This window comes from Malaclemys terrapin, chromosome 5 (genome assembly GCF_027887155.1).
Source record: "Malaclemys terrapin pileata isolate rMalTer1 chromosome 5, rMalTer1.hap1, whole genome shotgun sequence".
NCBI classification, from domain to species: Eukaryota; Metazoa; Chordata; order Testudines; family Emydidae; genus Malaclemys; species Malaclemys terrapin.
In genome coordinates this window covers 3,425,301-3,439,674 of record NC_071509.1, presented here as the reverse complement: position 1 = coordinate 3,439,674, position 14,374 = coordinate 3,425,301, and the positions used below count along the sequence as shown (strand labels likewise).

Here is a 14,374-nt window from a genome sequence, read left to right as displayed (position 1 = left end):
ATTGCAGCAAGGGAGGTTTAGGTTGGACATTAGGAAAAACTTCCTAACTCTCAGCGTGGTTAAGCACTGGAATAAATTGCCTAGGGAGGTTGTGGAATCTCCATCACTGGAGATTTTTAAGAGCAGGCTAGACAAACACCTGTCAGGAATGATCTAGATAATTAGTCCTGCCATGAGTGCGGGGGACTGGACTAGATGACCTCTTGAGGTCCCTTCCAGTTCTATGATTCTATGATACACCAGCATTTGCAAACCTGAGCAGATTTGCCACACACTTCGGGCAAACTCACTGGTAAAGATAAACAGTTAAATTTATTGACTATAAAAGGTAGATTTTAAGTGATAGGCAAAAAGTCAGACTTCGTTACCAAAATAAAATTAAATATAAGCTCGCAATCTAAACTCTCAACCCTATTAGACTGGGCAACATCTAGATTAAGCAGTTTTTCTCACCCCACTGGATATTGCAGTTCATTGTACACAGATTTCACCCTTGAAATCTGGGCCAGTCTCCTCTGGAGTCTCAAGTCTTCAGTGTCCTTGTTGTTTGCAGCATAGGTGGAGGCAGGAAAAAGGCCAAGCATGGGCCCCCTGTGTTCTGTTTAATACCCCCAGTCCCATGTGCTTGGAGAACACAAGTCCAGGCGGGTCTGGTGGGCCTTGCTGAGTCCCCAGGCAAGACTGAGCAATTCCCCTGGTGAGGCCTCATGCAGGTGAGTCACTGAATTGTAGCCCTCTTGCTGGACAATGGCGGTTGATGGTTGTTTGACACCCTGCCTGGGCGTTGGTTACTTTCCTTGCTGTTGTCTCTTGGGGGCTAATATCTGGCTGATTCCCCAACTTACAGCATGTTTTAGTGACAACCATAGAACACAATTCTCATAACTTCATATGCATTAATAATTGAGATAGATAGATAGATAGATAGACAGATAGATAGATAGATAGATAGAAAAATGACTTTCAGCAGATCATCACCTTTCCCTGATACCTCACATGGCCTGCTTCATATGCAAGATCACAATCATATATAAATGAGGAATATGGGGGTTATAAGGTGCGCCCCCAAGGTATAGAATATCACACATGGGTCCAGCACAGCTCTACACTATTGTCATGAACGCTGCAGCACAGGATACATGGTCCTGCAGTATTTGCAGAGTTGTAAGAAGAGAAGTGGGGAACATGATGATTCCTTGCAGGACAGATAAATAAATATAAATTAATGGAGATATCCTATCTCCTAGAACTGGAAGGGACCTTGAAAGGTCATTGAGTCCAGCCCCCTGCCCTCACTAGCAGGACCAAGTACTGATTTTGCCCCAGATCCCTAAGTGGCCCCCTCAAGGATTGAACTCACAACCCTGGGTTTAGCAGGCCAATGCTCAAACCACTGAGCTATCCCTCCCCCCCAGATGGCTGTGGGATACAGTAAGAACCAGTTTAAGGTGGTTGTTGGCATTCATAGAGCAACTGCAGCTGATGGCATGCCAGTTCTGGGTCTGAGAAACAAGCACTGACTGGTGGGATCGCATCATCATGCAGGTTTGGGATGATGAGCAGTGGGTGCAGAATTTTCAGATGCGCAAGGCACATTCCTGGATCCGTATGCAGAGCTCGCCTGAGCCCTCTGGTGCAGGGACACCAAAATGAGAGCTGCATTGACAGTGGAGAAGCAAGTGGCGATAGCACTATGGAAACTTGCAACACCAGATTGCTACCAGTCAGCTGGGAATCAATACGGAGCCAGGAAATCCACCACAGGGGCCGTCGTCATGCAAGTGTGCAGGGCCATTAATCGCCTCCTGCTATGCAGGACTGTGACTCCGCAATGTGCAGAACATAGTGGATAGCTTTGCTGCTCTGGGGCTCCCAAACTTCAGTGGAGCAATACAGTAGGCATATCCTTATTTTGGCATGAGACCACTTTGCCGTTGAGCACATCAACAGAAAGGGCTACTTGTCCAAGGGCATGCAAATGCTGGTGGATCACTGGGGATGCTTCACTGACATCCATGTGGACTGATCAGGGAAGGTGCACAACGCTCGCATCTTGAAGAACACAGACCTGTTCAGAAAGCTTTCTTTCCTGACTGGCAGGTTACCATTGGCAATGTTGAAATGCCAGCAGTGATCCTGGGGGACCCTATCCCTCTGGCTCATGAGGCCGTACACCGGCCACCTCAACAACACCAAGGAACACTTCAACTACCAGCTTAGCAGGTGCAAAATGACAGGTGAATGTGCCTTTGGTTGATCGAAGGGAAGCTGGCGTTGTTTACTCACATGATTGGACCTCAGTGAGAAACATATCCCAATGGTTATAGCTGTCTGCTGTGTCCTGCATAATATCTGTGATGCAAAGGAGGGAACGTTTCCACCACGGCGGATGGCGGAGGTGGAGTGGCTATCTGCTGAATTTGAACAGCCAGATACAAGGGCTATTACGGCTCAACAGAAAGCTGTATGGCTGAGGGAGACTTTGAAAGACCATTTGGATAGTGAGCCGGAGTAGTGTGTGTTGTAGTAGTGTGCTCTACCTGGCCATGCTCTCTTGCACCACTCGTGTGGTGACTGCTGTATATGCAGGAATATATCATTGTTAATGCACCTATTCATTTTGTTTGTGGTGGTCTTACGAGTTTTGAGTGATACTCTGCAGTAACAGGTAACTGGTCACCTTCAGAACTGCTAAGCAGTAACCAGCATATGTTGTGAATCAAAAAGATGAATTGTATTCCAAATAATAGAATTTTATTCTGTAACAATCTGTGCAACCCCCCTTCCAGGCAATTCGAAAACTACATTTAAAATGTAATATATTAAGAGAACAGAACTAATGAAGGGGAAAGAACACTTGTCCATTTCAGCTTCACATATACCAAAGGTGGCTTATGCTGACCTGTGAATGGGAAGCTCTGGTTGCCTTTAATGACCCCCGAGGTGGAGTTGTAGGGGCAGTACAGCCATCCCTGATGTGATGTGGAATGTTGGGAGATACAGGGAATGTTGTGGAATGTTGGGAGATACAGTTCTCAGTGGGCTGCAGAGGGAGGTGAGCCTGGGATTGTTGAACCTGCAGGTCCACCAGAGTCTGCAGCATCTGTCTGCTGCCTGAGAAGCTCTGTTACACCCTGGTGCCTCTCCCTCTCCTTTTCCTGCTGGGACGCCTGGGCCTTTCTCCTCTCCACTTTCCTTCTCCAGGCTGTCTGCACTGTTCATCCTCCAGGCTCTGTGCTCACCATCTGAGGCGGCACTGGCTTGCAGGATTTCCTGGAACATGTCACCCCAAGTCCTCTTCTTTCAGCTCCTTACCTGGCTCAAGCGTTTGGTGGGTTTGGAGGGGGAGCCCTTGAAGGCTGCAACGACAGCCGCTGCAGATACAACACACGCAGGTACCACTGCCAGTGTTCTCACGCTGGAAAGTGACACTTAGCCTCAACTCACTCCCCTCGCTCCCCGAAACTTGTAAGCACGACCTTCTCAGTTCTGCTTGGGATTGCTTGTGCATGGCACCAGTCACTGCACCAGCCATGGTGAGCGTGGCCCTTGGGGGGGCTGGGGAGTTGGAATGAGAAGGGAATTGCTTGGTTCCATGATTCTAGTAGTACGGGACAATGGCACTGAATACTGGCACCATTTTCCACAGCCGGTGGTGATTTTAGCTGATGTCTCACTCCTGAGGGTGACAAAGGCACAGAGAGCACAGCTGCTGCGGGCATCCCGAAGCCCCCTGAGTCTGTACGCTGCTAGCCTGTGTGCTGCAATGGTGCCCGCTGAAGTTATCCCTGAGCGGCATAGGAAAGTGTCCTCCTGCGGCAGAAGGACTAAGGCAGCCCTCCCCAGAAACCTTCGGCAGAGGATTGCAGAGGACCTCCAGGACAGTTTCATCGAGATCTCGCCAGAGGATGCACGGGACTTCCCCGTGCACATAAACAAACTGCTCTGCCTGGCCTCTCCCTACCTAGCTCTAGAGGGGAATGAAAAGCAATTAGCAACTTTACCTCGCTCAGTCGTACCTCTCCCTCTCCTAGCATGAGTAAATTCATGAGGCAAAAGATGTGTCCTGCTACTTTGGGGGAGGGGGAGCATTCCTGTTTAAAATTAAACTACACACTTACCTGAGGTTCCTTCCCCTGAATCTGGGTCCTCCCTGCTCGACTGGTGGGACCGCAGTGAAGTTAAAAACAGGTCCTGGTATGCTGAGCAGCTGGAATCCCTTGGTCTCCTGTCCCCCATACTCCTCCTCTTCCTCATGGTCCACCTGCTCCTCCTCGCTATTCATGGTAGCGGCCTGTGAGTCGGGCTCCTCGGAGGTATCCATGATGCTGGTGGGGGTGGGGTCGGGGTCTCCTCTGATCATGGCATGTAGCTTTTTGTAAAACCAGCCGGTCTGTGGCTCGGCACCGGATCAATTTGTGGCCTTCTGGTCTGCCTGCCGCAGCTCGGCTTTCACGTGGCACTGCTGCTGGTCCCTGTCATAGCCCTTCTCCTGCGTCCCCTGTGCAATCTGCTCGTAGATGTCCTCGCTTCTACGGCTGGTCCGTAGCTGGGCCTGCACAGCCTCTTCTCCTCAGAGGCCCAGGAGAGCCGATATCTCCTGTCTACTCCAGACAGGAGCGTGTCTGGAGCAGGTAGTCAGCCCGGGCAGCTGCACTGAACAATGGAGAGCTGCTAGGTGCGCTCGGCAACCAGGAAAGGGAATTTCAAAATGTTGCAGGGCTTTAATGTGGGGGGGGGGGGGCTTCCAGTCTCCATGACCCCTGGGCAGTGGCGTTCACAAGGGTGACCGGAGCAGTCCATGTGGGGCATTGTGGGCCAGCTGCTGGAGGACAGTAACAGTCGCCATGAGTAACGCCGCGTCAGCCCTTGCACTGCATCGACCTTGGCTCTAGGCCGCTCAGAGCGGTGGTGGTGGTGGTAAGTTGGCAGAAGAGGGCACTTATGTCGGCGGGAGCCAAATGGAAGTGAGGACACAACGCACAGCGAGGTTGAGGTAAGCTGCCTTGCGTCGACCTCACTTTGTAGCATAGACGAGGCCTATGCCAGGGCATGGTCTGGGCGGGGGAGTGGGCAGGCAAGCAGGCCCTGCTGTGTCCCACAGGCTGGTGGAGAGGTGACCACTAGACCGTGCTGGAGAGATCGTGTTGCACTCGTTGGTTTGTCACACGCAGAAGCAGACGGCAGCTAGTTTAGCTGCATACTGACCAGCGGCTTGGAGGTGCTGCTGCCTCCATCTCACCCACCCGGTCCGCGTGGTGCGTTGTCCCCCTCTAGTGGCAGCTGGGCCATTCGCTGAGGGGCCTGCTCCGGGCTTGGCTAGTGGCATTGCTTAGTCTCCTGCTTTAAGGCCCAGGGGTTCCAGAGGTGGGGCCCTCCTGCTGCTGCCCCACCTCGGAGGCCGGTGCTACGTCAGTACCTGCTCATTTGGGGAGCAGAATGGTAGCAGGCTGCTGCTTCCGTGCTTCTGTTGAGGTTAGATCATAAATAGAAGGTAGATCATGAAAAAGCCGTTGGTCAAAAGCCACCGCAGGTGCCAACAGCAAGATGGCCGTGTCTGGGGCCATTGCTGGAGAGTATAGACCAGTGGTCCCCAACCTTTCCTGTGGGGAGGGCGCCGGATGACTAGCCGCCAAGGACCGTGGCCGCCGGAATGCCGCCGAAATGCCGCCGGTAGCGCTTCTTGACGTTGCCGCTTCCCGGGGGCATTTCGGCGGCTGCTTGTCCGGCGGCCAGTAGGCAGGCGCACATTGATGCCCCAGCGGGTGCCATGACGCCCGCAGGCACCGCACTGGGGACCCCTGATTGTCTAGACAGTAGGTCATGTCCAGGGGAATGAGATGAGTTCGATTTCAGTAACTACTAGACGCTCCAGCTGAGATCGGGGCCCTGTGGTACTATAGACACACAAAGGAAAGTCAAGTCCCTGTGCCCGTATGAAAGGCGAGAAGACAGACACAGGTTAGAAGGGGAAGCAGAGCCACAGAGAGGGGCCGTAACCTGCCTAAGTCACACAGCAGAGGGGACTAGACCCCAGGTCTCCTGAGGGCTAGGCCAATGCACAATCCACTAGGCCACACCCCCTTCCCAGAATAACCCTGCTCCGAGCAGGAATTTAACCACCCTCACCCCAACAGAAACAAGCCCCTAGCTAAAACTCCTTGAGTTTTAATAAATAATGAAGCCGCTCTGATGGTGTGCAGGGGGAACCCGATAGTCCCATCTCATTCCTTCTACTAGAGCCAAGCAAAATGCCTCCAGGCTCGGGTGACACAAAGAGAGCCACTGGCGGCGTTAGGGCCTGAGGCCAGAAACAGAGGCCAGGCTGGGGCTGGGACAAGGAAAACACTTAGTCCATATTTAAAATTCCATCCGTCTACCACTTGGGCGGATTCTGTGGCAGGGAGGAAATTGCTGTGATTGTCTGGACTAATTCAGGGCACTCTGGCTTTTACCAACCTCACTGGGCCGCCCTCCCCCGTTTACGTTCCCGAAAGAATCTCCCACCCAGCCCACACATTTGACCCATTCATTGGCCCTGTTTCTAATTTAACCCTTTGGAGACACAGGCAGCAGAGATCCATGGTCTATAACAGGAACAAGAGAATTATGAGTACGGTTCCCAATGCATTTTCGATAGGGGGCCGGGCCGAAGACCAGGCATGTCAGCCCTGGCTATGATGCTCCATCTTGAGTTGAGGGTAGGCAGTGGTGTGTTAGTTAAGCTATGTAACTGGTCTGTATGCTTCTCCCCTTGCCAGAGGCTATTTTTAGCTGGCGTATTGCAGGGCGGTATTCTCAGCCATAAATGGAGCAGTCAGGCAGCTCGTAGGTTCCGAGTTAATTTGTCCCTGCGGTGCAGAGTTTCAGACAGTTAGAGACGGCTCGGGGAGAGGCACGGCTGGGGATTGTCACCTGCCCAGAGCAGCACACTCCTATTACAGATTCTTCCTAACGGAGTCCTCCAGCCCCAAACCCAGGCACGGGCAGCTCTGGGCTTCCTAATGTGCTGTCTCCTCTCCTTGCCAGCGTACATGACTCACAGTTAGGAGACTGGACATGTTGTGATGTTTTTCCCTCTCTGCCCTGCCCCCCACTTCCTCATTCCACCTCGCTCCCCCTGGCCAACTACTGCCCTGTTCCAAAGAGAGCAGAGGGATGAGGCCAAGCTCCATATGGAGAGCATCTCCTGTCCCAAGGGAGCTGGGATTCTCTAGTATTTATACCGTCAGCTTCTCACACTGAGTCTCTGCAGAGCCTTGCACCAGGAGGCAAAAGGGTAATTAACTATCACAGATAATTTGCTGGTGGGAAGATAGATGGTCCAGTGATTAGGGTGCTAGCCTGGAACCTGGGTTCAAATCCCTGCTCTGCAACACACTCTGTGTGACCCTGGGCAAGTCACTTAGCCTCTCTGTTCCTCAGTTCCTCATCTGTACAATGGTGATAATAGCACGTCTCTGCCTCACAGGGGGCTGGGAGGAGAAATACATTAAAGAGTGTGAGGTGCTCAGATGCTATTGATGGGGGGCCAGAGAGGTACTTGAGATAGAGAGAGAAAATGACACAGGAAATCTCATCTTTTTATTTTGCTGTTCATCCCCAAAATAGCTGAAAGAACTTTACAACCTGGAATCACTGAAATGCAGTCACCTCTGGGTTAAAAGGTAGCAGCTGTTAACAGAGCACAGTGGGTTAGCAAAGGCAGTGACGAACACTTTCTGGTTGAAACTTCAAAGGCGTTTTAAGGAAGCAAAACAGAGTCTGCCCCGCTCGCCCAGCCCTGGTTTCTCTAACTGTGAACTGATCAAGATTCTGGGGTTAGCAAGCCTGCTCTTGTGAACAGTGTCATGGGATCACTAACGACCAAAACAGGTGCAGACCTTGGCCCAGACTCCAGGAATTTAGACTTCTAAATGCCTTTTGCAAATGAGATTTAGGCTCCCACATCATTTAGATGGTGTGACCCTGAACACCTGAACAGCTTTAAAACAGATTCAGGGAGGCGGGGGGAGCAGCTGGGCCCTGCGTCAGCAGCATGGCTGGCTATAGAACCCAGGAGTCCTGGCTCCCAGCTCCTTGATCTAATCCCTACACCACATTGCTTCCCTGTTTCGACTTCTGTAGTCAACGGGCCAGAATCTGATCTTACGATTGTGTGATTCCAGGAGTAACTGCACTGAGATCACTGGAGATGCCCAGGTGTAAAACCAGCGTAAATGACAATGGAGGCAGGTCCGAGGGGAGCAGCAGCATTCAGGATTGGTCCCCCGGAACCATCTCAGCCCAAGAGCCTCTCCCCCCACTGAAGGGAATTCTCAAGATCAGCCCCTCCCCTCTAGAAGGAAAACACCCAGGGGAAGAAGGGTCATAAATAGAGGCTCTTTAAGCCTGAAACAGCTGGCCAGGATTCCAGGAGACTGGAGGTCAGAACACCCTGAACTACCCAGCAGCACTGAAGGGCATAAAACATTCCTTCAGCTCTGTGGGAATGCTCCCTCCCTCCGCAGCATGGGCAGGGTTGTGAGTGCCGCAGAAAGGAGGTTTGGGGGAATGGCTCCATAATTTGCACTTAAGCGGAGCTGACCTCCCTCTGCTACACACGTTGATGATGGCGTTAAATCTGACTCGCTGCTGTATTACTCCAGTGTTGTGTGTTCAGTGGGGTTGCATGGGCATAAACTTGCACAGGCGAATCAGAGGTTAGCAATTGGATGCAGTTTGGGTCTGGAGCCCTGTAAGCCGGTGAGCTATCTCATCGGCATGTGCACCTGAGAACACTCTCCAGCCACAATTCTGAGCACTGTTCATTATTATTATTAATTTGCATTCCTATTGTGTCTAGGAGCCCTGGTCAGGGGCCAAGACCCTACTGTGCGAGGCGCTGTACAGACACAGAACAAAAAGACAGTCCCTGCCCCACAGACCTTACAATCTAAGGAACAGAGCTGTTTTTCACACACCAAACACCAGAGTGGGTAAAAAAAAAGAGCAATGATTGTTCTCAGACTATTTGTAAACATTGAAATAATTTGCATTCCGCAGGTTTTGTTTATGAAACATTTTTTCTAAACTTTTCATAGATTCATAGATTCTAAGACTGGAAGGGACCTCAAGAGGTCATCGAGTCCAGTCCCCCGCACTCATGGCCGGACCAAATACTGTCTAGACCATCCCTGATGACATTTATCTAACCTACTCTTAAATATCTCCAGAGATGGAGATTCCACAACCTCCCTAGGCAGTTTATTCCAGTGTTTAACCACCCTGACAGTTAGGAACTTTTTCTTAATGTCCAACCTAGACCTCCCTTGCTGCAGTTTAAGCCCATTGCTTCTTGTTCTATCTTTAGAGGCTAAGATGAACAAGTTTTCTCCCTCCTCCTTATGACACCCTTTTAGATACCTGAAAACTGCTATCATGTCCCCTCTCAGTCTTCTCTTTTCCAAACTAAACAAACCCAATTCTTTCAGCCTTCCTTCATAGGTCATGTTCTCAAGACCTTTAATCATTCTTGTTGCTCTTCTCTGGACCCTCTCCAATTTCTCCACATCTTTCTTGAAATGTGGCACCCAGAACTGGACACAATACTCCAGTTGAGGCCTAACCAGCGCAGAGTAGAGCAGAAGAATGACTTCTCGTGTCTTGCTCACAACACACCCGTTAATGCATCCCAGAATCATGTTTGCTTTTTTTGCAACAGCATCACACTGTTGACTCATATTTAGCTTGTGGTCCACTATAACCCCTAGATCCCTTTCTGCCGTACTCCTTCCTAGACAGTCTCTTCCCATTCTGTATGTGTGAAACTGATTGTTCCTTCCTAAAGGGAGCACTTTGCATTTGTCCTTATTAAACTTTATCCTGTTTACCTCAGACCATTTCTCCAATTTGTACAGATCATTTTGAATTCTGACTCTATCCTCCAAAGCAGTTGCAATCCCTCCCAGTTTGGTATCATCTGCAAACTTAATCAGCGTACTTTCTATGCCAATATCTAAGTCGTTGATGAAGATATTGAACAGAGCCGGTCCCAAAAGCCGGTCATAGAAAATGTCTGGTTTTGAAAATGTTCAGTTTTTCTCCCTCCCCTCCCCTGCCTTTTCCCTCCATTCCTCTGGCCCCCCTTCCCCTTTTCCCATTTTGCCAATGAAAAAGAGAGAGAGAGAGAAGGAGGGAAAAAATATCAGAAAAGAAAAACCAAAACCTGAAAGTTTTTCATGTGGGGTTTTGTCAAAAAAGAACAGAAAATTGGGGGGGGGGGGTTGAAAATAAAAATCACAGTTAAAAGAGTCAGTTTGGGTAAAAAGGGCCATCTTAAATCATCATAAAAAATCTCCTCAAAATCCTTCGCTCAGCTTCCCCTAGGACGGGTGCACAGTGTGACTGAGGATTATGGGAAGACCCCAATCTTTATACAACCGGGGGCCTGGATACCTGTGGCTATCCCTGATTAGGGTGCCAGCCAGCCTGAGTCCACTGGGCAGACAAGGGGACCCCAGGACAAAAGCACTTTCCTTGGTATAACCCCTCCCAGAGGTAAGTGGGGTTTGGTAAAGAGGTTCCACTGCTGTTCATCTTGTCCCACGAGCCCCACAAAGAGGTGGAAGGGTTCATGTGACTCTCCCCAAGGGGAAGAGCTCGATTTACCCCACATATAACATCTCCTCTGTACCTCAGTCTTCCCCTAGGGGGCCCCCTGGCACAGCTGAGGCTGTGGGTCCCCCTAGCACTAGCCGGCTCAGGAGGGAAGTCCCAGCTGTTCAAACAGCCAGGGGTTCCCCAGCTTGATTGATGTGCGTGGCCATGGGCTCTCATGCAGCCCTCGAGAGAAGCCAATTGAGGTGCTCCTTTAGCTCAGGGGTACAGTTCAGCAGTGGGGTGCGGCAGGTCCCCAGTTCTGTCCCCAGAGTAGGCTGGCGTGTTTCTGAGTGCCCGGGTGTGGGAGGAGGAATGAATGGCAGCTAGTTAGCTTCCAAGACCCTCGGCCCCATGACAGCATTGCAGGGGACTGTGACCTACCCAGAAACAAGAGCACTAAGTGGCTGCTTGTGTCCCCTGCTAACCCTCTGGCGCTGCGGGCACTGCCCAGCTGGTGCCCCCCCATGGCTGGGGTGGGGGTGACGCAGAGGCTTGGGGAAACTGGCCCAGGGTGGGGAAGGGGAGTGATTCTGCAGAAATTGGCCACGGTGTGTGTGTGTGTGTGGGGGGTGAGTTGAACCTGGGCTCCCTGCAGGGCAGCCACTTCCAGGTGTCTGGAGCTGTATAGCTGTGGGCAGTGGGCTGCTCTTCACAGCATCCTCCTCCTCCAAGCCCCTGGGAGTGCCCAAGGAGCTGATCCTCCATCGCTGAGCGGCTGGCAGCAGGGATTTCCTAGGAGTGCATCACAGCTGAGTGGGAAGGGAGCCGGGAACAGCGCGGAGCCACCACTCCTCTACATAACACCCTTGCCCTCTGTGGGGCTGATCTCGGGGCGTGCGCAGCTTCGGCGGGAAAAGCCACTGCCTGTCCCCTTGGCTGCCGAGCTCCTGCCCCTCACGACCGGAGGAGTCTCCTGTGAGTGGCACCCACTGGCACTTCCTGACCAAACCCCAGTGCGGATGGTTTGGCTCAAAGTCTGTAACCCCCGCCCCAGCCCTTGGGGGACAGAGATGGGTCCCCCAGGATGGTCTCTGAGCTTGGGGCCATGGGGCTGGGCTGAGGGCTGATGTCCAGAGGTAACCAGCCCTTTGCCCCAGCACACAGAGAAGAAGGTGCCCTGGGGAGGAACAGATTCAGGTGGGTAGATACTGCAGCAGTGGGTGCTATAGGAAATAGAGGAGTAGCCGCAGAGACAGGGTCCCCGCCCGTTACTGGTTTTGGGGCTCTCAGTGGGCCCCTTTTCCCTGCGGGGGGGGGATCAGCTCCTCTCCCGGGCAGGAGGGAGCAGCACTTACCGTCTGAGAGGGTCCAAGGGCAGCTGGGTGGGGAGCTCCACGCCCTTTGCCCTCTTGTCTTTGCTGACGACTCCCTGGCTGGCCACCGCTCTGTCCCCGGGCTGCATTTTCCCAGCCGAGAGGTGGCTCTAGCGGGTCGCCCGGCGCATCCCCAGGGTGCTCCCTGGCGATCAGCTGAGGGGACAGCCCCCCCGTTAATTCCCCTTTGCCCTCCGGCAGCCCCCAAACATCAATCCATCAGTGACAGCAAAGAATCTGAAAGCCACCACTGGCTCGCTCCCTCGGGGGATTGGAGACGGACGTGTCCAATGGGGACCCCCCTCCGGAAATGTCCTCTGCCTCGGGCGAAGGGAAGCACTCTGGAGGGATCCCTGTAGCCCTGACCGGCCAGGAGACTTTACAGACGTGGCTCCTCTCCCTCTCTGGGCTGTAGCACCTGGAGTCCAAGCAGCCCGGCTGCCCTTGGCAGTGCCCAGTCTCAATCTCTGGATCCCACAAGCTGGAAACACGAGGCTGCTTCCCCAGTAGAGCACCCTTCCTTTCGTCCCCCGCCTTGGCAGGCAAGGGACGTTTCAGCTCGGCAGCCCTTCCCTGCAGCTCCTCCGGACAAGGGGCTCTCTGTTCTCCGAGAGTCTTGCTTCAGGGTCCTCTTAACCCGCCCAGGAGCAGCTGCCTGTCAATCCGGTCAGGCTGGCTGCCCAGAGAGGGGCTCTGGGCTCCCTGGGAAAGGCTGATTCAGGGTGTGACAGGTGATCATGCTCAGATAAGGTTTTATTTTTTTAAGCTGCCTTGAGCCAAGAACTTGGCCTCCCCAGAGAAGCAAGGGAGCTGATCCTCTCCTCGTTGGCTACCCCCACTGGCTACCCCCAGTGTCCCTGCACTTGTCCCTAGCTAATCTCTCAGTGCAGCCTGTTTACATCCTGCTTGGTCCATGACCTTCTTCAGCGTCAGAGCCCACGTACTGTACTGCAAACAGGTAACGGGGAGTCTCCTTTAGAGCAAGAGAGCTTTTTGCCGCTTGGTCTTTGTTCCAGCGCCCAATGGGTGCAATATGAACAGTTACAGAGATGACGGATACACTGGATGGATCCCCCGTGCAATTCACAGCATCTGTTTGCAGCATAGTGACAACCCTGCCATCCCACAATGCAGCCCGTGGCTCTGGTTAGGGTGCTGGGTGAACGACAAACTCCTCAAAGATCCCTTGGCTGCATGTTGCTGGAAAGACTCCCACGCAAAGTGCAGGAATGCCCATAAATTACTGCCCCTCCACTGCATTGCCGCCTCGGAGCCAGTTTTGCTTAACACGCCACTGCAGCTTTCCTCCCCCAGGGGACAACAGCTGCAGGGAGATGGGACGTCCTGACCCCTGTTGGAGGTTTCTGTTCCTAGACTCCTCCGCGTGGCGTTGGTTTTCTACGGGAGCCCTGGAAGAGAGAGGTTAGAACAAGACTGGGGAAGCAGTGTAACCAGGGCATAGTGCTGCCACCCCCCATCTGACCCTCCTTGTCCCCTCTCAAGTGCTCCCCGCACCAGGAGAATGACCACCCCGGCCCATGAGCCCCTACACCCCCCCGTCCCTGGAGCCTCAGGCCTTGAGGGAGCCCCCCACATCCCCTCCCAGGAGCCCTCACTCTGCTCCTTACTTCACCCTCCCTGCTGGGGAGCCCCTCACCCTCCAGTGACAGGTCTGTCCCACTTCCTGGCTGGTCCTTGGCACTGAGAGGAGTGGCAGGTGGCTCACAGAGCAGGACCCAGGCACTGTCTGCAGCGCGCTCCCAGGTCTGACACATGCGGCCGCTCAGGTTTGGCCCAACCGCCGTTCCATCATGACGGGAAGGGGCAATTGGGCCAAATCTGAGTGAGTGGCCCCCATTAAAAGTGGTTGGACCATGGCCTGGTGGCCCCCTGGCTCTGTGACCTATGAACAGGGCTGGTGCTACCATTAAGGCAAACTAGGCGGTTGCCTAGGGCACCAAGATTTGGGGGTGCCAAAAAGCGGTGCCAATTTTTTTTTTTACAGCGTTCCTACGCCCCGTCCCCGAGTGTGCCGTCGCTGCTCCACTTCTCCCGCCTCCCAGGCTTGCAGCGCCAATCAGCTGTTTGGCGCTGCAAGCCTGGGAGGGGAGGAGAATTAGAGCGGGGACGGTGTGCTCGGGGAGGGGGCTGAGCAGAGGTGAGCTGGGGTGGGGAGCTGCCGCACGGCTCCCCGGGCCGGGGGCGTGGGGAGCTGCCGGGGAGGGTGCCTCAGGGAGGGGGGGAGCTGCCGCAGGGCTCCCCACCCCAGCTCACCTCTGCTACGCCCCCTCCCCAAGCACACGGTCGCTGCTCCACTTCTCCCACCTCCCAGGCTTGTGGCGCCAATCAGCTGTTTGGCGCCGCAAGCCTGGGAGGGAAGGAGAATTAGAGCGGGGGCGGTGTGCCCAGGGAGGAGGCGG

At 53.4% G+C, this 14,374-nt stretch overlaps 1 protein-coding gene across 5 annotated transcripts in view; it reads right to left on the bottom strand.

Moving 5' to 3' along the window:
• The window catches only part of ZNF638 (zinc finger protein 638), a 101,651-nt gene extending 89,131 nt beyond the window's left edge, over positions 1 to 12,520 (bottom strand). For 4 of the 5 annotated variants that reach the window (XM_054030176.1, XM_054030179.1, XM_054030178.1 and 1 more), the window contains exon 1: positions 11,937 to 12,520. In XM_054030176.1, the coding sequence (XP_053886151.1) occupies positions 11,937 to 12,043 (107 nt within the window). In that variant the 5' untranslated portion in view covers positions 12,044 to 12,520. The remainder of the gene's footprint in view (positions 1 to 11,936) is intronic. The other variant, XM_054030180.1, reaches the window with a different exon arrangement.
• Positions 12,521 to 14,374: the final 1,854 nt, after the last annotated feature.